Source organism: Crocodylus porosus, unplaced genomic scaffold, assembly GCF_001723895.1.
Source record: "Crocodylus porosus isolate Cpor-Errol unplaced genomic scaffold, CroPor_comp1, whole genome shotgun sequence".
Lineage (NCBI taxonomy): Eukaryota > Metazoa > Chordata > Crocodylia > Crocodylidae > Crocodylus > Crocodylus porosus.
Genome location: NW_017728950.1, coordinates 11,810,591 through 11,834,112, shown reverse-complemented (window position 1 = coordinate 11,834,112; position 23,522 = coordinate 11,810,591). Strand labels below are relative to the sequence as shown.

Genomic DNA, 23,522 nt, shown 5'->3' with positions numbered 1-23,522 from the left:
CCACCCATAAAAGAGTTCCATATTATATGTAAATTGTCAGCTCCAACCCCAGACCTGCAGGCACCTGGCTTTCAACTTGCTGGTTCAGGGGGAGCCTGGGATCCTGATTCCAGGCTTCCTCTGCACTGGCAGCTAGAAAGGGTGCGACTGGATTCTGATCCATGATACCAGAATTGCACCTCCTTCCATGTACCTGCGGCATGGCAGGAGGCGCGATTGTTAGGATCAGGGAGCAGATTCAGTGGTGCCTTTAAATGGAAGTGTGCCAGGGGTCTCAAGTTTCATTCTTCTCATTGTCTCCAAATAGGCGCTTTAGCATCTCAAAACATCAGACCACATAGTTAGGTGCCAAATTTGGATTTATTAGTTTAACTTTAGGTTCCCAATTTGAAACTACTGGTACCTATTAGTTGGATGCTGGTTTGTTTTGTGTCTTAAATATAAACAAGTCTGACAATGATGTTAATAGTGTATGTAAAAAACAATAATAATGGGAGGAGTGGTAACAGTATATGAGGATTTTAACTCTTGGCAAATACGTCTCATTTTTTTCAGGTCAATGGTAATCAAACAGTTGTGATTATCATATGGCTATTAGATGACCTTTGTTAAATGAGGGGGTGATCAATATCTGGATTCTAATGGGAGATGTTTTCCTTATGTCTGGGACTATTTCAGTTTCCTCTTTGACTGTCTTAGCAAAGGGGCCAAAGATTTAAGAATCTGAAAGTTCACTTTTCCTCTAACTATAGAGATGGTTTGTTAATTAGATTCAGCAGCTTGGCAGGGAACTTGGATTGGGGAATTGTTCTATATATAAATAGGGTAACATTTTTCAGTGTTGTCACAAGCAGTAGATACCCTGTTTTCAAAGGGTTTAAAAAGATTTTTCTCAGCTATCATGCGAACTTGTCTATTTTGCTTATACAGAAGTTAAACAGTAAGGGGACCTGAAACATATTTTGCTGGAAATACTTACAAAGCAAGTCATACTTTGTGGCTGGATTTGGTCCATTTTTTCTGTAGCCAAAGCTTCATTCAAGAGAGGCACTACAATAATAGTTAATTGTTAATGCGAAGTACTGTAGACACAATAAGGTCTGAGTACCACAGTGGATGTTTTCTGGCATTTAACATTCGGGGTGGGGGGTGGGTGAGGGAATTAAAGAATACCAGGAATGTTAGATTTGTACAGAAAAAAGTCTGCGATCCTAATTAGAAGGTTATATTATGATTTATGCCTGCTTATATATTGGGGTTCATGTCATGGTGAATGTGTAATCAATTTTGTGCCAAACCAGATAGACAAAACACTGACTGACCAGGCTCCTTAGAAGCCTGCTGCAGCTAAGCATTTTGGAATGCTTACATGGCGTGTTTTGAAACCCTTTGTGTGTCCCACATTTTTCCATTTGGTATGAAGCTTAGCCATAATCAGCTCACCACTAATTAGAAGTCGTTCCGTGTCCTGCTCACCATTATTACATGAAATTATCTCAAACCTTAAGAATTTTTACTTTCAGAAGACAAGTTTTTTCAGTGCCTTGCACAAAAGTGAAAATAAGCTTCTGTTATTTTGGAATGGCCATTGTGAAGGACCTAAAAACCATTCTTTGTGCTGTGTCTAAGTTTCCCTTTCATTTCTGCGTGCAGCTGGTACACAGTACATATTTATGAGAACATGAGGGATGGGTAAGGCCTAATTTTTAGAAAGGTCATGGAAGAAGACCAAAACATGTATAATACTGGGAGCTTCAGCACTGGGAATATTAACTTTGCAAGGCTGAAGGTAACCTCCTGAAGAGTGTCTACACCAGTCTGGCTTGGCTGCAGGCTTACACAGATCTTATGTCAGCAGGATGCAGCCTGAGGGGAAGATCCCATGGAGTTCATCTGTTTTGTGGGAAGAGAGCTCCAGAAATAGTTTGCTGTTGCAGAGCCTAAGATTAGTCCCTAGGCACAAATCAGCAAAACAAAAACATAATTGACCCAGGGCTGTGGGGTTCAAAGAAAATAGCAGAGGGGGTAGTTCCTTCCTCCCTTTCCTATTTTAATCACCCCTAATATTATGGTTGATGATATTTTAATGCAATGTCTTACTTCAGTGGGGAAAATTCAGTACTCATTAGAACACAGGGTTAAGATGATTAATAATGTTATTGCCTAATGGATAATAAGCAACAGCTCTGAATGACCATTTATAAAATGGTCTCTTCCATGGCCTTTATTAGGAAAAAGTCTATGTCATGTAGTTTTCCTGGTTAAAAGGCCTGGGGTGAAACCCTGACCTTATTAAAATCAGTGGATTTCAATAGGGTCGGAATTTCAATCCTGTTGTCCATTATTCGTGGCCTATGGAATGTGACTACTAGCGTGGCTGGTGACGGTTCTGTGTCCTAATGGTTTGCAGGTATACACTGTGACAGCGTGTGTGCTGAGGGACACTGGGGGCCGAACTGTTCATTGTCCTGTTACTGCAAAAACGGAGCTTCATGCTCTCCAGATGAAGGAATCTGTGAATGTGCACCAGGATACAGAGGCACCACTTGTCAAAGAAGTAAGGACAAAATCAGTGCTTTGAAATTCTCTTCTCATCCTCCTGTCTTTAATAAACCTACAGTATGATAGGACATTGCTTTGTTAATTGTACTATGCAACAGTCTCTGCTTATGTAGTTTAATTGTGCTAATTCACAAGCATATGGAAGCTCGAGCTTTATTTGTACTTCCTACCGCCAGGCTTTTTTCTTCTTGTAACTCAAGTCTTTTACTTTTTTATTATTTGTTTCATGCCATGGTGGTACCTAAAAAATAGAAAATGAAATGATAGGTCCCTGCACCAGTGGCTTGTAAAGCTAGAATTTGCAAATATGGGCACTTAATTTTAGGCAACTTAATAATAGAAACCTGGTTTTAAGGTGTTCAAAACACCTGTGTTTCCCATGTATTTCAGTGGTAGCTCCTAACCTAGTCATTGCTTTTATTTAACATTTATATTGCAATAACACCCCAAAGGTCAACCAGGTCAGTGCCTTGCTGTGTTAGGCACCAATATAATGCCCAGTGTGCAATGATTCTATATCTGCAAAAACATAGATATGAAGCATTTGTCAATCTAAAAGACACGTCATAGCAGAGAGAGAAAACAAACAAGTGGACTAGGGAATGGCAAAAACAAAAACAGAAATGGAAAAACAGAAATGTCTCTTTGCAGCCTGACAGACTAAATGAGAGTAGTAATCCCTGCCTGCCTACCTATGTTCCTATTTGCATTGTAGAACGGGCAGCAATTCAGAAAAGAGATATATGAGTTATTTGTGTTTCCAAGCTCTATTTCTTTCATGTTTCTGGAATAAATTACCCAGAGATAGGGTGTAGAGTAAGAGGAATAAGAACCAGAGATGGATGGTTGAAGGACCCACCCCCCACTCCAACCAAAAGCCGAAGGGAAGGAAGAGGACCCACCAAATGATTCCTGAAAGGTAGAAGGAGAACCAGGACAGGAAGCTGCAAACACTTACTAATGGTAGAATTTCAAGAAAGATATGGTCTACCCAGGGGGTGGACAACCTGCAGCACAAACAGCCTTTGTGTTTGGCACCCAGCAGATTAGGGAGGGGACAGGCAATACAGTGGGCAGGATGCAGGGAACAGAAAGAAGAGCAGCAGATAGGACAGAGAAAGGGGATTAGGTTGAGACTCCAGAAGGTATGGGGCTAATTTGTTGCACGCCTGCCAAAAAAGGTTGATTCTCACTGATCTATCCTAAGATTATATGCCTAACATTTCTGTAGCATTAGTATTTTCTAAGCATTTCTAAGTATGTAATTATTCTCACCATTTCTTGCATGCATCTGAGAAGGATTTGCAGTAAATCAGTTAATCCAAGAGAGGACTAAATAAAGGTAAAGCTTTATTTAGTGGTGTGGAATTATTAGGTGCCACAATTTTAGTGGATTCCATGAAATAACATTAACTCAAATGACCCTCAGAGTCAGTCCCTCACGTACCACCTAGAGATAATGAAGATCAAGATCGCACAAATTAATCTGGACCAAATCAAAAAGTGCCTTTTCTGTAAGCAGGATGATCTTATGACTGATTCACTGCTTCCCTTGAAAGGATCAAAGCTTTCTGAATGGATCTGACCAAGTAACTTGTATCAAGTATATACTTCAGAGGCTGTTTTTTGAACTAAATTTAAATATTTGAGGACACAACTTTATTTTTTAATAAACAATCATTGCGATTGTACAATGGACAACTTGAAGCACTGTTGAATCCCTTGATTTATAGAAAAGAAGGGATTAGAGATAGAGAAAGAGAAATTCCATGCAACAGACTTCAGTCCATTTATACATGACTGGGGATATAGCTCTGAAGTACAGATTATCCTTGACATAAAAAATAAATGGAGGCCTCTGTGTTTCTGGTCTCAGTTTGTATAAAAAACAGGGAAGTGGCATGTGGCTGTCTGCACTGTGTTAATGAATGTAATGAGTATCTAATTGGAAGGATGGTTGGAAAACATCTATACCTGCTCCTTTTCGTCAATAGAGTGATGGGCTGAAGTGATTTAGATTTTTCTCACAAGTGAGGAAAAGCACAAGAAGTCAATAATACCAAAGCCTCAAAACAACTTTTTCCTCCTAAGGATAAGACAGTCCTATTTCATTCTTCTACCTATTGTGTAACACGTATTGTGATTTGTTTTTTCCCCAAATCCTTTCCTTTAATTTTAGAATGTTTTGCAGTTATTATGCAAGTAAATTGTTTTATCTTCTTCTTACCCAGGAATATGTTGGGTTGGTATCATATTCTGTTTACATGTTTTGCTTGCATACTTTAGTCTTTATTCTGTTGCTGAATTGCCGGCCATGCAACCCCACTGGGATCAGTGGACTTGTACAGAACATGCATAAGTCTAGAATTTGACTTTGTGTCATAATTAACTCTAAAGCTAGGAACAGACATTTGTCCCTGTGTTTATCCCAGAATATAAATATCCTGGGATTGGCATGTACACATATCACCCTTCTAATCAGGGTTTGGAGAGTGGCAGAATTGAATGCTGATTTTTCTGCCATTGATTCAGTGATGCAATTGGGGGATAATTGTACAGGTATACTTTGCAATATCCTGGAATAAACTGTTACTACCTGTTGTTCAGGGAAAGTTTTTAGCATTTATCCAAGGACAGTGGACATGAACATATGTACAATTGCACTTTTTTCCCAGGATAAAACAGTTTGTTCTAGGATAAATGCAATATCTATGTGCAAGCTAACAGAAATCAGTGCTGCTGTACACTGCAGCTGCTGTTTGGCAGCCCACTTTGGTACTATTTTTTCAAGTGCTAGAATGTCTCTAGATTGTAGTAATCTCTTTAGGATAGGGTCTATATCTTCTTACGTGTCAGTAAAGTATTATGATATACTCATTGGACTTATAAAAACAACCAGTTCAATAGCTATGTATTCAATTAATGAGACTGAACTAGAAGTGGCAGGTAGACAGCACTGAAGTGGTTAACTATTAACTCATTTAGCTGTCGAAGATTGTGGTGATGTAGAAAATACAAAAAGAAATATCAGTACTTTTCTTTTTGGTTTCAGTTTGTTCTCCTGGGTTTTATGGACATCGGTGTAGCCAGACCTGTCCCCAGTGTGTGCACAGCAGCGGCCCTTGCCATCATGTTACCGGCCTTTGTGATTGCTTACCAGGATTCACAGGTGCCCTCTGCAATGAAGGTACAAACCCTCTTTAATAAAGGTCCCTGTACAGGATACAGGGGTCAAATGTTTCAGTTTTTTATTGTGTGTATTCCACACCTCCAGGGACCACATGACCTTAAAGTATCATATTTTCTTGCCTACAGTATACCCCCAAATATAATACTTAACTTTTTTTTTTTTTTTTGAAAGGTAGAATGAAAAAGATTTTTTTTTCTAGATTATGGCTACGCCGGGCAGGGGCATAGACTAATCTTCATATGTTTCACTCTCCCCTTCCTGCATAACTACAGCTGAATTCCCACCTGCTGGATCATTATAAAGAGCTAAAGGGGCTGTGCTATAGAGGCTATGAAACAGAAAGACAGAAGCCTGCAACAAAATTGCCCTAAGAAAGGTTGGCTTGATTAGTAGAACATTAAGACTATTTAAGAAGAGACAGATCATTAACACCTCTAGCATAAAAAACAATCCATTTAGTCAATTGACTCCAGCTGCCTGAACAGCCTGAACAGTAATACCACAGCTGCTGCACTGTGGAGCAGGTACTTCCAACTCTAGGGAGATAATCAGCTTCCCTGTTTTCTACATGCACTGCAATTTTGCAAGGGTTGGGGGAGCAAAAGGGGGCGATATGTTGTATGTGAGAAACTATGGTAATCCGTGTATTTTTTTTCTATCTGTAGTTTGTAAATGCAGAAATTAAAGCCAGAATTTAAAAAATGCAGCCCTTAAAATCTGAAAAATGTTTTTCTTGACACTTTGGAGAGATCATGCTCTTCAGAAATTAAAGTATTGATGTAATATAAATATACTTGATTGCATTTATAACAATATTTACTAAATACATTTTTTCTTGATCCAAGATACCAGATTTAAAAATCAAATTTTAAAAATAGAGGAAACAATACAATTGTAAGTTACTGATAGGCTGTGATACTAATCACTTCTTCACAGTGTGTCCCAGTGGCAGATTTGGCAAAAACTGTGTTGGCATCTGTACATGCACCAACAATGGAACATGTAATCCCATCGACAGATCCTGTCAATGTTACCCTGGTTGGATTGGCAGTGATTGCTCTCAGCGTAAGTACCATTTTTTTTTGTCCCATGAGATGCCTTATAAATCTACTAGGCATGGTTCAGCTCCTTTTAATCCTCTTCTTGATGGTGAAGAAATTGTCGTACCAGACTGATAAATCATAAGGATGTCCATGGTATACGATTAAGAGATGTTCGCTTACATTGCATTTTAAATGCATTGTCATTAACATTTGCCTTATGAATGTGGTATTGAAGTTTCGCTCTTGCAAATTCAAATATTAAGATTTATTATGCATTTATCTAACTAACTAGACATGGCCCATGTCACCATCTTTTGGGAGCACCTCACGCCCACTAATAAATTTGTCTGCAGAGAACTCTTATGAGGTATAGAAGTAATATTATTATCATCTCCATGTTATGGAGGGGCAAGGGGAATTGACTGATCCCTGGTTTCCTTATAATTGGTAGAGATCCATATTGTATTAAATATGGACTTTCTACCAATATTTCTGCTGGGTCTACTTGAGTGAGTAATTACTACAATAAATTAAATATTTTACATTGGTATTTTGGGGGATGCATGGCCTATTACAACAGTAACCTCAGTACCCAGTCTTGTACCTTGAATAAAAAAACTTCAGGGGAATATTTTGTGACCTGGAGCAGAGAGATTAGACACCAAAGGTATGTTTTTATGAGCAAGCTAAGAAGCCAAATACATTAATTCAGGTGGAGCACAGTGCTAAAATAGCTGTTGCTTCCAACACCCAGGCTTACTTGTTTACTTAACATTTCTATCTTTGCTTAGTACTGTGTTGTACTAATATATATATTATATATATAAAAGAAGGCTGTACATTCTCTCAGGAGATGAATCTCTTAATAACATGCCTCACTTATTTCTGTCACTCACAGTTTGTCTAATTCAGGATAACTAGCTATGTTCCAGTGCAGTGCCACATCTGGTTAATTTGAAGATTTGTTGGCTAAATTTTAAAAAGTGGTTAGCACCCACAACTGCCATTAGTACCACAGGAAAAATGTAGGGTCTGCTTCTCCAGTTAAGCTCAATGGCAAAATTCTTTGTTAGATGATGGCTTTTGTTCTGCCATTTTCAGCTCCATACTGGGGTGGAGTATTTGGGAAGAGGCCATGCTCACTCTCATGAGCAACTCAAGAAAGTGATGCCAGACAAATTAATGGTGTTTCTGTTAACAATGTGCTCATGACCACAAGAGAGGAAGTTTATTTGGTTTGTGTTAGGGCTTTTATTTCTCATGGAAGATAATGGTTTCATTGATTGCTACATGAACTGGAGGCCTCCTTGATACTAACTAACCTCTTTTCTGTGTGTGACCTGACATTCTTTTTTGGCTGACCACTAACTTCATGCAATGAATTAACAATATTCTTCATCTCACACAACCTGAAAACATCATAAAAGGACAAGAGCGAAATTCAAAGAAGCAGATAGTTCTTGCAAAAGGTTTTTTTAAATTAAAGTTTATTTTTTTTAATAAAATGACTTTTGGACTGTGGCAACAGTTCCTAAAAAAATATAGACCATACATATAAAAAGCCACTTGGTAAATACAAACTTTTATTAAAACGTACAACTACTGACCTGTCTCTGAGAAGCTGTCTAGATCTCTGATCAATCAAATCTGTATAATACTACCTTACATTTTACGTAGGCAAAATCAGCAATTAAGCTCCAATGTCTAATGTCTTTTCTCCCATAAAATATGCATTCTGTGGTTCCACAAGACTACTGAAATTCAGAACAACTTTGATCTAATGCTTTCACTATGAAAAATGGCAAAACTCATCAAAGTAGAAAATTATAAAGTAATTAATCAAAAATAATATGTCATTCTTACAAGGGACTCCGTACTTTCTGTTCTCCAAGGCATCTGATATGTTCATCTATACATATACTTTTTCTGTAGCTACTTATAAATGTTTAGGATTTTGGAGGATATTTCAGCTCTCTTGCTGTTAATAGACTTCTGTTTCCAATTCAATATACAATTTTCAAAGCAGCTTCTGAAACTTTGCCTGTACCATTTGCAATCCTGGATGCATATAGAAACACTCACTAACTTTTATTTTTTGTGATTACCTGTTTGCTAGAAGGATGCTATCAATTGGTAAATTGATGGGGGAAAGTGAGTAAATTAGAGACCTCCGGGTGAGCTAACTAATTGAAAATGAGCAGACAGAGGAATTGAGTAATCCCTAGTATTTAAATGTAGTATTGCTGTATGGTCACAAATGGTAAATGTCTTTGTCAGGCGAAATTAATTAATTGATTGCGATTGTTTTAGCTTGCCCACCCTCTCATTGGGGTCCAAACTGTATTCACACATGCAATTGCCATAATGGAGCTTACTGCAGTGCCTATGATGGGGAGTGTAAATGTACTCCAGGATGGACTGGCCTCTATTGTACACAGAGTAAGTTGCTCTTATTGTCTTCTCATGTTGTTGTGTGCCTAATGTTCTTTATTTTCAGCACTCCCTTATTGTTCACTGATCCTCTAACCCTGTTGTATGATTCTGATCCAGAGTGTGTGACTTATTTCTGCTGGTGCAGGGATTGAAAATTGTAGTCCCTTGAGTTAGTATAGAGTGCTACAGCTGGGAAGAAATTCTCTCTTGGACAAGTGTGGGGAGTTTGCATTACTGCCCTCTTTCTGAGCCACTTGTAGAGGATAGTAGCTTTCAGTTGCAGCCAGGAGTCTACAGGAGTATCACTTGAAGAGGTTTTCATGCACATATGCTGAATAAATGATTCTGACATTGAGATGCTAGAGTCTTTAGTATGTAATTTAGGGGCTTGCTGAAACCCTTCCCCTACCCAAACCATCCTTTGAGAGGTATTCTACCACTGAGAATCTGGTAGATTTGGCAACAACATCATTATCCAGGACTGTAGATTTCATAGACATTAGGGCTGGAAGGGACCTTGCAAGATCATTGGGTCCAGCCCCCTGCCCAATCCTTGGCAGTGATCCACCAAGGCACATTCCCCTTCCTAGGAATCTTGCAAAGTGATCACATTCGAGTTCTCTTACCTGTGTAATCACTCATTTAAAAGTAACAATTTTCTCCAATGGCTATGAGCCCTCACACACATATTAGAAATTGACATAGCCACTGTCTTATCTGGATCCAGAAATGGAATATCATAATGCTACTAATTAGTACTCAACTCTGGGAGTTTCCTTATGATATAAATACAAATACATTTTAATACTTGTGAGCTCCAAGAACTTTACATTAAAAAATCAGATACAGCCAATGTTTAATGTTCAACTGTTCGATGGCATGTGACACCCATTATGTGTTGGTCATTAGTTAAAACAAAGTTGGAAAGAATTCGTCTCCTGATAGAGGGACTGTGCATGTCTTATGCTCTTTATTACAAGTACAGTAAGATTACATTTGCAGCTATTGTTTGGCTTACACTGAAGCCAGGTATCCTCTCCATCTTTGAGCTCTAAAAGTACATCTGAAATCTGTTTTGTGTGCAGAGCTTAGAATCATAGACTTTAAAGTTAGAACTCTCTTTTTGCAATAGCACAATGTCAGAGTAGCAGGAAATAACACATTTATTATAGGGGCATATGGATGGAGCTTTGGAAGACATTCACTGTACTGGTTCATCTGTCAGCTATCACAGTTATTTTGCTTCCTGCTGGTGAATAATGATCTCTTTACAGTGATATGTCTTCTTCAAACAGAAATGGCATCTTTGTGCGGAGCTGAGATACAGTATGTTATTATTTTTACTCTTTTATGCTTCAACATCAACGGTGCAGAAAATATGACCAAAGATCCATTCATTATTCAGTCTCCCCGTTCTTGTGCACAAAGTGCCCTCTTTCTCCTCCTTCAAATGTCTCCCATTTCTTCCAGCAATCCTTCTTACATACCTTCTCTAATCATCCACCATTCCCACATCCTCCTTAGCTGCTCTTATCTAACTTGTTTGTCTAATTTAGATAATAAACTCTTCAGAATAGGGAAAATCTTAATCTATTATGTTTAGGAAGCACCATGTAAATTTGAGATACTACATGAATGGTTTTCATAATAAGTGATAATGCTTTTATATTCTTCATGAAACCCTTTTGTCTTCTTTTTTTCCTTTTTCACTGCAGGATGTCCCTTGGGGTTTTATGGGAAAGATTGTGCATTAATATGCCAGTGTCAGAACGGAGCTGACTGTGACCACATAACAGGACAGTGTACATGCCGCACAGGATTCATGGGCAAACATTGTGAACAGAGTGAGTAGGAAGCAAAAATTATTCATGCATGGTAGGAACAAATGCAAAAATCCCTAGACTAACTTCTGTTATTCTGAGTCCTTATTCAGAGAGAGAAAACCAAACCAAACCAGAACAAAACAAAATGAAAACAGAAAAGCATTGATTTAAGTGAAATTTTTGACTGAAGAAGTGCTCCAGAATTTGGCTCTAAGTGTCTGTCATTTGATATTACAATTATTTCTCTATCTGGGGAAAGCCTAGGAGATGGGGTAATTAAAGACTCATATTTATATTCAACTCTTACTTATAGTTTGTTTCAATTTATATCTATGTTTTAAAAGAATCTATACAACTCTCCAGTTGTCTTTGCATGATATTAAAAAACTTATAGAGCCATGGAAAAAAAATGAGTCCAAGTAACAAACAGTGCTATAAAGCCTTGGTAAAAAAATGAATAACCAGAAGACCAAAGATTAGACAAAGGAAATCAACCCTAATCCTAATAGCCACATCCAGACAAGCACAGACGTGCAGTATGTGGCACCGCAGGCCCGTCTGTGGTGCCACCCATTGCACATGCAAGGTAGCAGTGCGGGAAACACCTTCAGCACAAGGGGATTTTTTGACCCTGGGAGATCCTGGAAGCAAAAAATCTCATGCTGAAAAAAAAGTGGAGTGGTGCACGTGGCGGCAGCACATGCTGCCCCAAACTGGAGCCTGGCTAGCTAGAGCTACACTCCAGCTGCCAGCCAGGTTTCCACTGTGGCTGCAGCCCCAGGAGGCCCCCAGGGCCCAGTAAGGCTGCTGGAGCCTGTCCCAGTTCCTGGCCTCAGCCTCCCCTACCCCATGCAGGGTAACCAACGTGTGTGTGGCACAGGCATTCCCTGGGGCAAGTAGCAGTGGCACAAGGTGTGCTGCCACTAGATGTCCCTGGGGAAACAAACATCCACACTCGTCTGGATGTGCCCCATGGGGCAAATTTATCCCCAGAGTATATTTCTAAATCAGTGGAATTATGCAGAGGAGGCTTTTTCCTGTGATTGTAGGGGACAGGAATAGGAGCAGTGCCCTCAAGCTTCAGCAGGGGAAATTTAAGTTGCAGATTAGGAGGAACTTTCTGTGAGGGTGGTTAAATGTTGGAACTGACTGCCTAGAAAAAGCACGGAATCTCCATCCCTGAAAGTTTTCAAGAGCAAGTTAGACAGACACTTGGCTGGGATGGTTTAGTCAGGGATGCTCCTGCCTTGAGCAGGGGCTGGATTATATGACCCCATGAGATCCCTTCCAGTTGTACTTTTTCAGAGCATCCTATGGTCCTATAACATGGCATATTATATTTGCTATAACTAGGGACTTTTCCCTGGTTCTTCTTTCACACGTCCTCATTTTACACTAATGGCATCGGTAGGGTTATTTCTGATTTGCAATAAAGTGAGAGAACAATCAGTTCTGTATGCACACAGTTGTGCTGCTCTAGTTTTTGCAGGGGTCAAAAGAATGGTTCTTCTCTTCCTAATACATCCAATGATGAATCCTATTATACAGGAAACTGAACCCTGTTCAGAAGAGGCCTACCTACATACAGCATAAGTTGTATTTAATTCTGTTTTGGGGGTTGATTGGGTCATATATAAGGGTTTTGTCAAAGGGGGTTTGTGCAGGTCTGTTTGACACATGTGCCACACAGTTTTCCTTAGTTGTGCCAGGTGTTGTATTCGTAAAAATTAATCTGTGTTGGTAAAGGTGGTCAAAACATTTTGGACAAAGAAGTTTTCCATTGGAATATGTAGCTTAATTGAAAATTAAGTATTTGGCAGGGACTTATTAATATTGACGTATTTTCCCAGCAGAATGTTGAAATGAACCCTTTGGACTTTGCCACTTCATTTTGATTTTGCAAAAATGTTTTATTTTTAAGAGTAATAACAGTACATTTTTGATAAGTTAAAACATTTGGGCTTTTATATCAAACATTGCTAATATTTTTATGCATTATAGTCACTACTACATACTGTACATTTGATATATAATATTATGTTCAGATATTATCAAAATGAAATGATGCAACATGATTTGTCTAAATGTTTTAATGCTTCTGAATCAGAATTTTTTAGATTTAGGTCTGAAAAATTTCACAGTGTTGACTTTCCATTCCAATTCAGAATTTCAAAATATCAGAATATTCTGTGGAAAAGAAATTCCATTTTCTAACCAGCTGTAATTTGGTGCAAATAGAAATAAACTTAATGACAAGAAAAAGAAAATAGAGAATATGAACTAGGTTTGCAAATCCACCCTAGAGACAGGGAGTTTCACAAAACTTAGGCTCCAAAAAGTTTGCCCATTTCTCTTTGTGTATTATACTTCTGTAAACTAGCTTTGTTCAGTGAAGCAACCAGCAACACATTTGGTAGTATGAAAGAAACCAAAGCTTTCAACATGTGATGCTAATTACATGGTCAAAAAGACACTTTAATCAAGAATTTATTATTGGTTGCAAATCTTTATTACTGCATGCAAGACTAATTTATGAAAAATCATACAAATAGTTCACTTTCAAAACCTGTGAGCGTCGTCTTGTCTTATTATTTCCTCTTTGCATGCCTCCATGTGAAAGTATTCTATAATTATCTTGGGCCAAATTCAGACCTTATGTAAAGTTGTATACAGGAACTAAACCTGGCACTTTGTGCACACAGGCTGCGTACAGATGTTAAAAAATAAAAAAAAAACCCAACCCTTGTGCTTTACTGGAAGAAGCAGTGCAGCTCTGCAGCATCTGTATAGATTGGGTGCTTCAGCAGGGCTTTTCGTTGCTTTTAGCTAAAACTGATTCAGTCAGCTATTAGATAAAGCACAAAAACACCCCACTAAAGCACCCATTCTTTACAGATGTCAGATGAGCTAAGTCCAGCTAAAGTGCTGCCTCTTTTAGGAATGCTCCTACGGGGCATTATGTTGCCAGTATTCCCCTCTTCTGGGAATGCTCCTACAGGGCTCCTGCGGTGAGTTTAAAGGAAAGCACCCTTTTTGTGAGTTTTTTTTAATGTCTGCAAGCACCCACAGTGCCTGATTCCCCCGTGCCTGATTTAAGCTTGAGCCATTCTGATGTTGCAGCATTTTGCACAGATGTTAAATAGGTGCTGGGGTATGGAAAATCAGGCCTGGAATATTTACTTTTGGACATTTTCAGCATTTAGAACAAAAATATATATATTTTTATAAAAATCTAACACTAATAACATATTGCCACCTGCTGGTCACTTATACAGATGTGCATTTTTGATAATGGCAAGTACTAATACTGAATGTCTGTAATACTGAAACAGTTCTTTAGCACTAACTGCACACAGCTCAGATTTGTAGGTTTAGGATTAAACATCTTCATTTCATTTCTCCTGTTTTGCACAGAATGTCCCCAGGGTACATATGGTTATGGCTGCCGGCAAATATGCGACTGTCTGAATAACTCAACTTGTGACCACATCACAGGAACTTGCTATTGCAGCCCAGGCTGGAAAGGAGCAAGGTGTGATCAAGGTAACTGTCTCTTTTGACATGAAATCAAATGACTATGAAAGTTCTGCAAAATATCAATGGAGTTATTCCTCTGCAATGTCATATGTTCCTAAATATTAAATTCAGTCACTAAAATGAGCTGTATATATAAATGGCTTTCTTGTTTGTTTAAGAGTGGTATTTTGTGTTTAGGACTCTTTACTCATCAGGTGCCTTATTGATAGATTATTGGAATGAGACCTGTGAATGTCTGAGTTAGGGAAAGTATATATTTGCCTTTTTAAGCTGCATTTGATAATATTTCTTCAGTGTAATATCATACAACTTCTATATACAGCTTCTGGTGGATTGTGTACATTATACATTATATGTTTTTTGCCTAGAGAACAGAATGCTATTTCAGCCCCTCGAGTACATAGGTGTAAAAATCACATTACTTTTGCAGTGTCTCTGGTGAGGGTATGTGTGTGTGTGTATATATGCATTGGGTAAAGCTGGGGACAGCTTTCCTTTTTTTTTTTTTAACCTAATTTTAACTGTATTTAAATCCAGAAATAAATATAATATACTTTACAAATAGGATTTAATTCTATGTTCTGTACAGATAATACTTGCATGGATTTATGCCTTATATTTTCACTTTCTTTTGTTTTCCAGCTGGTGTAATCATAGTAGGAAACTTAAACAGTTTAAGCCGTACCAGTACTGCTATCCCCACAGACTCATACCAGATAGGTGCTATAGCAGGCATCATTATTCTTGTCCTTGTCATCCTCTTCCTGCTAGCACTATTCATCATTTATAGACAGAAGCAGAAGGGGAAAGAAACAAATATGCCAGCAGTTACCTATACACCTGCTATGAGGGTCATCAATGCAGATTACACCATTTCAGGTAGGTGCAGAGCTGCGTGGGGAGCATAACTAAGTAAATCACAGTTGGAATGAACAGGAAGGTTTTTTTCTCTCTCCCTCTTGACTTTCACAACTATTTGTTTTCTTTATCAAACCCATAAACTATCTACATGCATGCTTTTACAGATCTGAGAAAGGATAGAATACCTCCTCATCAGCTAGAAGCATCCAGTTTGGAGCCCACACTACCATAAGTAGTCCTCAACTTGTTGGAAGGTTGCAGCCCCCTTCCATTAAGTGTCATCTTCCAGGGGCACTGTGTTGTAGCTCTGAGTGAAACTGGAACAATAGCCAAAGCTTGGAGTTGCTGCATATTATGCAATATAGCTTTTTAATTGGTGCATTTAGCCTAATTATACTAGAAAATATGTGTACTACATGTTTACCTTTAAACAAAAAAAAATACTGGCAACATACCATGCAATTATATGTGCCAAAATATATTTTTAGATTTAGGAAATACAGGGCATGTCTACATGTTGCCATATGGTGACGTTGCTACTAACGTAACCACCTGTACTGTGCCATGCATGTGGTGCACAGATTTTGCCACTGCATCACTGTAGCATGTTAAAATGGGGAAGTGCACTGTATGGCAACCTAGTGCATCGCTACATTGCTGTAGGGCAATGTGTAGATGCAACCACATAGTAAGTAACCATCAATCCTTCTGGTGACCTCATGAGAGGTCACCAGGACCTTTGATGCATACTAACTAGGCAGGAGTATGAATGGGTAGAGGCTGCCCAGACCTTTTATCTCTGCTTTAGGCCAATGAGACAGCATCCAAATGGCAGACCAAGTCCAGACATGTGGTGCCTCAATGGATGTTGAACTGAACCCCAGTCTCCCATGTGGAGACATGGATTCTATTACTGAACCACAATAGCAGGTTAGGAAGTCTGCTGACAGTTTATATTGCTCTGTTCTTCTCATAACTATTTATACAGCATAAGAAAGGGTGAGAAGACATGGTTTTAGCTAAGAATGACATTGAACCAGTGAGTTGGATACAAAGGCATTGCAGGAGGCAGGGAAGCATGAGATGTGAAGAGAGTGGGGAAAGGGAGTTGGGACAACAGCCATGCACTAACCTCAAAAGTCGTGCAGGATTTGGAAAAAAAAAAAAAAAAAGCAAGGCAGTTTTCATTTAAATCCTGTTGCCTAGGTGGAGGTATGTGAAAGGTGGGTAGATACGGTCACACTCCTCTGTATACATGAAACTCCAGGCAGCAGCATCCTAAACATGAATTAGGAAAGCTTGGTCTTGTGGGGACACAAACAGCAATCATCAAAGCAGACAAAGGTATGTTTGAAAATTGTGGAATAGGGAAGTTACAATTAGCACCAAGGGTGACAGCTTATGGAAGCGAAGGGACTGAATTGAGAGAAGGGATGGAATTATACTCAGAAGTGTGTTTCTTTGCCCCAGGGGAAGACCTGTTATATCAGTAGCTATTCTGTATCTTTGATTTATATAATTTAATAAATATTACAATTAAAATACAATTTAATAATTTTAGAGCTTCATTTCTTGAGCAATATTGAAGCAATCTCTAAAGCCAATGCATTCAGAGTATCAGGAATGTATCCTCAAAAGGCAGTACCATGTTCCTTTAAATTATGCATTTTCCTTTCCCTTTCTTTTCAGAAACCATTCCTCACAGTAATGGTGGAAATACTAATAGTCACTACTTCTCCAACCCTAGCTATCACACCCTAACACAGTGCACAACCCCATCTCATGTCAACAACATGGACAGGATGACCCTTGCAAAGGTAAAACACCATGAAATATAGTGGCAGTTGTGCAGAACAGGGAAATCAGTGTTTTCTTTTTCATTGTGCATTTTTATGAAAGTCATTTTTGTAAAGTAGTTGATTCCTTACTCTCTCATACTGGATTTATTTCTATTTCCTACAGTTATCCCCTTGGGTGAACACTGGCTTTAAGCTGTATTATCTTTCTTTCTTTCAAATAGACTAAAAACAACCAGCTCTTTGTGAATCTTAAGAATGTGGAACCTGGAAAGCGAGGTGCAGTTATCGACTATGCGGGGACGTTGCCTGCTGATTGGAAGCATGGTGGCTACCTCAACGAGCTCGGTAAAGACAGAGAGAACGGGTAGCATACGTGATCCTGCCTGGGTCTGATGGATAGCCGATCAGTGATTTTGCAGGGCATGGGCACAATCTGGTGGTTCTTCTCTGAAGGTAGCAGATATTGCCAGGACAGTCAGTCTTGCTGAATTGGGTTGGAATGGGTCAAAGCCATGACCTTGATTCTTTTTCAGGTTGGATAATGGCGTATTATTCACAGTTTCCACAGTGAAAACTGTGGCTCTACTACCTGGACATCTGAGGCATTGTGATTCAACCCTGTGCCCAACACAGAGGCAATGGAACCTACATTATATTGCTAATCCTCTTTTTATCTAATATTATAAGACAGAAGGCATATGGATCATGGAGTCATTCTTGTAAAAATGTACTGGCCTGTTCAGTCAATAAGATACTGCAGAGTCCCATTTTTATCTCCAGAATGAAGTACATGTACTTGCATTTCAGAAATAAAATGTATTTTTGCAAACAGTTATTAAGAAACATGGAATACAGAATTTATTTAAATCACCTTCTTGCCAATATACAATTAGATCCCTGGTAGATGTACTACTGGAAATTAAATTAGCAATGGAAATGACAGGACATCATAGCAAAAAAGCCCAAACTGTATTTTGAAAAATAAAGAAGGGCTTAGCTAGGCCAAACCTTGTTAGAATACTATAGCCAGTTTCTCAGCCTAAATTAAGTCCCCCTTGTACCATTGGAGTAGCAGCTAGAGGATAGGAAACTGGTAGTGGAAAACTATTGTCCCTCTTTTTAGGCCAGCGCCTCCTTATCCTACTGTCCTCTGGCATTCTAGGCGTACTTTTGGTCACCATCTCAAATCTGCTGAGTACATCTGTCTGAAACCTGTCCCTTTTGTTTTGACTTGCTGGAAAATGGTAAATTTGCAAATTTGATGAAGTTTTAAAAACTGAAACAAAGCTAGAGGACAGAAAGAGTAGGATTCATTTTATGGTGACTTTTTCATCAAATGTTCTCTGTACAATGAAAACCATATGATTTATTTTATATAGTATGTAAAAACTAGTAGGAAGTGTCTCTGCACTACACATTTTTGCCTTACCAATAAATGTAGATGAAAGCCAGAGTAGGGAGCAGGAACACATGCAAAAGGCACACCAGATATGAAAGAATCAGGGTGGAGAGTTTATATCTCTGTCATAGGGAAGATCATAGAATCATAGAAAATAAGGGCTGAAAGGGACCTCAGGAGGTCATTTAGTCCAACCCCTGCTCAAAGCAGGACCATGTCTAGCTAGATCATTCCAGCCAGGGTTTTGTCAAGCCAGGCCTTAAAAACCTCCAAGGGTGGAGATTCTACCACTTCTCTGGGTACCCTGTTCCAGTGCTTCACCATCTTCCTAGCAAGAATGTATGTCCTCATATCCAACCTAAACTTCTCCTGCTGCAGCTTGAGACCACTGTTCCTTGTTGTGTTATCTGTCACCACTGAGAACAGTCTAGCTCCATCTTCTTTGTAACCACCCTTCAGGTAGTTAAAAGCTGCTATCAAATCCCCTCTCAGTCTTCTCTTCTCCAAACTAAATAAGACCAGTTCCCTCAGCCTCTCCTCAGAGATCATGTGCCCCAGCCCCCTAACCATTTTCATTGCCCTGGACTCTTTCCAAGTTATCCACATCCTTTCTGTGGTGGAAGGCCCAAAACTGGACACAGTACTCCAGATGTGGCCTCACCAGTGCTGAACAAAGTAGAATAATCACTTCCCTCAATCTGCTGGCAATGCTCCTACTAATGCAGCCCAGTATGCTTTTAGTTTTCTGGGAAACAAGGGCACATTGCTAATTTATATCCATCTGATTATTCAGTGTAACCCCCAGGTCCTTTTCTACAGAGCTGTTGCTTAGCCAGTTGGTCCCAAGCCTATAACAGTGCATGGGATTCTTCTGTCCTAAGTGCAGGACTTTACACTTGTCCTTGTTGAACCTCATGAAATTTCTTTTGACCCAGTCCTACCCCTGCACTTGATGTCATCTGCAAACTTGCTTAGAGTGCAATCCATCCCATCTTCCAGATTGTAAATGAAGATATTGAACAAAACCGGCCCCAAAACTGACCCCATGAGCACTCCACTTGTTACTGCCTGCCGACTCGACATTGAGCCATTGATTACACCCTGCTGAGCTTGATGATCCAGCCAGCTTTTTATCCACGTTACAGTCTATTCATCCAACACGTAGTTCCTCAGCTTGCTTGCCGGAAAGTTGTGGGAGACGATATCAAAAGCCTTGCTAAAGTGCAGGTATATTACGTCCGCTGCTTTCTCCGCATTCACAGAGCCAGTTATCTCATCATAGAAGGCTATCAGGTTGCCCAGGCATGACTTGCCCTTGGTAAATCTATGCTGACTATTCCTGAACACCTTTGCCTCCAAGTGATTATAAATAGATTCATTGAGGACTTATTCCAAGATTTTTCTGGAGACTGAGGTGATGTTGACTGGTCTGTAGTTCCCGGGATCCTCCTTCTTCCCTTTCTTAAAGATGGGCACTATATTTGTCCTTTTCCAATTGTCTAGGACCTCTTCCAATTACCATGAGTTCTCAAAGATAATGGCCAGGAGCTCTGCAGTTACATCAGCCAACTCAGCACTCTCAGATGCATTGCATCCAGCCCTGTGGACTTGTACATGTCTAGTTTTTCTAAATAGTGCCTATTTAGAAGATACTCTCTCAATCCTAGGGAGACAAGGTTTAAGGGGCACAGGTCCCCCTTAAATGCATATCTTTTTGCATTTTCTTCTGACTGTTGTGTGCATTTACTGGGATTGGTTGAAGATCTAGCACCCAAAAACTAAAAAAGTTGGCTGATGGTAACAGTGTCAATTTATCAAAAACCCAAACTGCCAGCCTAAAAGAGTGCTAATATTGTGCCAATATTCAAACAGAGGAAGTGGAATGAACAGGGCAACTACAGACTGGCTGACCTCACCTCTGTCCAGGGCAAAACGACAGGGATATGGGCTCTCATTAATTAAGATTTAAAGGAGAAAAATATAATTAATGCTAGTCAACATTTTAAATGGAAAATAGATCTTTAAAGATATTACAAGTTTGGCAGACATAGTTGTATAGATGTAATATTCCTTGACCTTTTGTAAAATAATTGACTTAGTACACATTCTGATTAAAAATAGTATAATACTTTAAATGAATTATGAATTGGCTAATGAGAATTGTCAGTGGGAATCATCACATGATGAGGGGATTATGTTGGAGTTTTGCATGGCTTAATACTAAGCCCAAAGCTATTCATCATTTTCATCAACAGCAGTGTGGAAATAAATATAAAACCACTGCTGATAAAACTTGTGAATGAGACCAAGGTTGGCAGAGCAGTAAATAAAAATGAAGACAAGGCAGTCATGAAAGGTACTGTGGATCACTTGGCTAGCTGAGCACATTTAAACAAAATACACATCTGGGAACAAGAAGTGCAAATTACACCTACAGCATGGGGGACTATATCCTGAATAGTAGTGACTCTAGAAAAGTTCTAGGGGTTTTAGCTTATATACAATGCAAAGCAGCACCACACTGAGACACATCAGTGAGCACTCTCCTAAACTGGAAACTGTGCAGTCCCAACAGTGTTTACCGGCCTATGTACAGTACCATACTCAGACAGCTTCTGTTTCAGGAGCTTGTGTGCACTGAATTAGTTCTCTTTGTGCTGTTCACCTCTGCTTATAGATACATAGATTGTAAGGCTGGAAGGGACCTTGGAAGATCATTGGGTCCAGCCCCCTGCACCAAGCAGGAAAGCTAACTGGGGGTCAGGTGACCCCAGCAAGGTGACTATCTAGTTTTATCTTGAACATTTCCAGAGTAGGTGATTGTACCACCTCTGAAAGGAGCTTATTCCACGCTCTGGACACCCTGACTGTGAAGAAGTTTTTCCTAATGTTGTGCCTGAATCGATCTTGCAGGAGTTTGTGGCCATTACTCCTCATTTTCCCCTCAGGTGCCCTGGTGAACAGTTGCTCACTGAGCCCTTGATGTATACTCCCCTAGTGTAGTGGTAAGCTGCTGCTAGGTCTCCTCTCAGCCTTCCTTTCCTCAGGCTGAAGAGTCCCAGCTCCCTCAGCCTTTCCTCATATGGCTTGCCTTTTAAGACTCTGATCATACAGTGTGCTCTTCTGTGGACTCTCTCAAGCTTGTCCATGTCCTTGTTAAAGTGTGGTGCCCAGAACTGGATGCAGTACTCCAGCTACAGTCTCTCCAGCACCTTCTAGACATAGCCATAGTCCACAAGCAACTCAATATGATTTCTCTTGGCAACATTATGGCAAGAAGGACTACTGACTAGAGTGTAATCAGAAAAGCCATGAGAACGAGTAGGAGAGTGGTTTTTTGGCATTGGTTAAACCAGTACTGGAATACTACACACAGCTCCAGTGTCCACATTTTTAAAAAGATGTTGAAAAATTGCACAAGGTGCGGAAAAGACCTGCAAAATTGATTCAAGGGCTGGATAAATTTTTTTTACGGCTGAGAAAGCACAACAGGAATCAGTACTTGGCAACTGAAGCTAAACAAGTTCAGACATTGGAAGTGATTGATCACTGGATCAATCTACCAGGGGAAGTGGTGGATCCTCTGTCTTGTGATGACTTTGAATAAAGAGTGGAGGATGATTTTCTAAAAGATGTGCTTTGGCCAAGCACAAATTATGCTTTAGTTAAACAAAGTTATTGAGCTAAATACAAAGGTAACTTGGTGAGATTTAATGACCTGTGTTGCACAGGAAATGAGACCAGCTGATCTAACCGTCCTTTCTCACTTTAACTCTATAAATCTAGGAATACTCTGCTCAAGGAACCATTATTAGTCAATATATAGGTGCAAAATCACATTAACTTGGAAGTATACCTGTGTTCTTCTCACAGAATAATTTCTCTGCTGAGAGAGAAATTAAGCATGAATTGATTCATAGAGATTTAGAACCAATGATTTTAATTGGATTTGCTAAATATTCTGTATTTTTGTTTCTCCTTTTTCATAGGGGCTTTTGGACTTGACAGAGGATATCTGGGAAAATCCCTGAAAGGTGAATTTTCATTTTTTGATATAATTACATGAAATTACATATACAGTCGAGTCGCATCTTACACGTATTTAACTTACGCGAATTCAGCTATACGTGCTCAGCTGCTGGGGCTGGCCGCCGGGTGCTGGCCAGGGCACAATGCATAATGCGGCACTGCGTGGTACTGCCTGCATGCACCTGCACATTCTGGCATGGCTGGGGGGCGGCAGCTCACTAACGCTCAGCTGGCTGCCCTGGCGGGACGAGGACGCGGAGGACGAGAGGGGCAAGGAGTGCATGCAGAAGGCACAGCTGTTGCGCTGCATGCATGGGCTGTGCAGCGCTGCACCCATCTTGTCCGGGCCATGTGGTGGCGGTGGCTGCTTAGCACCAAAGCCCGGCGGGAAGGGCAATTTCAACTATACGCAATTTTCGCCTTATGTGCTGACTTCGGAACGTAACCCCCACATAAGATGCAACTCGGCTGTATGTATTTCATGTCATGTTGAGAATTATTTTTGGTTTTTGAGACAGGAGACTATATTAGAATTCTAGATCATGTTGTGCCTTATCACTGAAATGATGCATGAAAGAGTGAAAAGGTAATAAGAGTTTCTTTCTGCCCCATATATGCCCCATATGTTGTCCAACAAACCCCCACTTCCTACTTCCAGGGGAGCCTCCCCAGCCTCCCATCAGGCAGACCCCAGCTGGGGTCCAGTGCAGGCCAGGGTAGGGATTTAAACCTCTCCCCACCCCTCTGTCATTCTCAGCTGGCTTGGCTGGGCTGGGGCCTGGCCACACCTCCCACTCTCCACTCAGGTCAGGGGGTAAAGCCTCTGAGGGCTTCCCCCCCATCCCA

General features: G+C 39.8%; 1 protein-coding gene across 2 annotated transcripts in view; it reads left to right on the top strand.

Annotated features, from left to right (window-relative positions):
* Positions 1-23,522, top strand: part of MEGF10 (multiple EGF like domains 10) — a 131,752-nt gene that overhangs the window by 98,701 nt on the left and 9,529 nt on the right. Inside the window, exons 13-22 of one of the 2 annotated variants that reach the window (XM_019555179.1) lie at positions 2,411-2,557; positions 5,615-5,749; positions 6,689-6,817; positions 9,106-9,234; positions 10,944-11,072; positions 14,466-14,594; positions 15,231-15,467; positions 17,139-17,266; positions 17,470-17,593; positions 22,637-22,681. In XM_019555179.1, coding sequence (XP_019410724.1) covers positions 2,411-2,557; positions 5,615-5,749; positions 6,689-6,817; positions 9,106-9,234; positions 10,944-11,072; positions 14,466-14,594; positions 15,231-15,467; positions 17,139-17,266; positions 17,470-17,593; positions 22,637-22,681 — 1,332 coding nt within the window. The remainder of the gene's footprint in view (positions 1-2,410; positions 2,558-5,614; positions 5,750-6,688; positions 6,818-9,105; positions 9,235-10,943; positions 11,073-14,465; positions 14,595-15,230; positions 15,468-17,138; positions 17,267-17,469; positions 17,594-22,636; positions 22,682-23,522) is intronic. The other variant, XM_019555181.1, reaches the window with a different exon arrangement.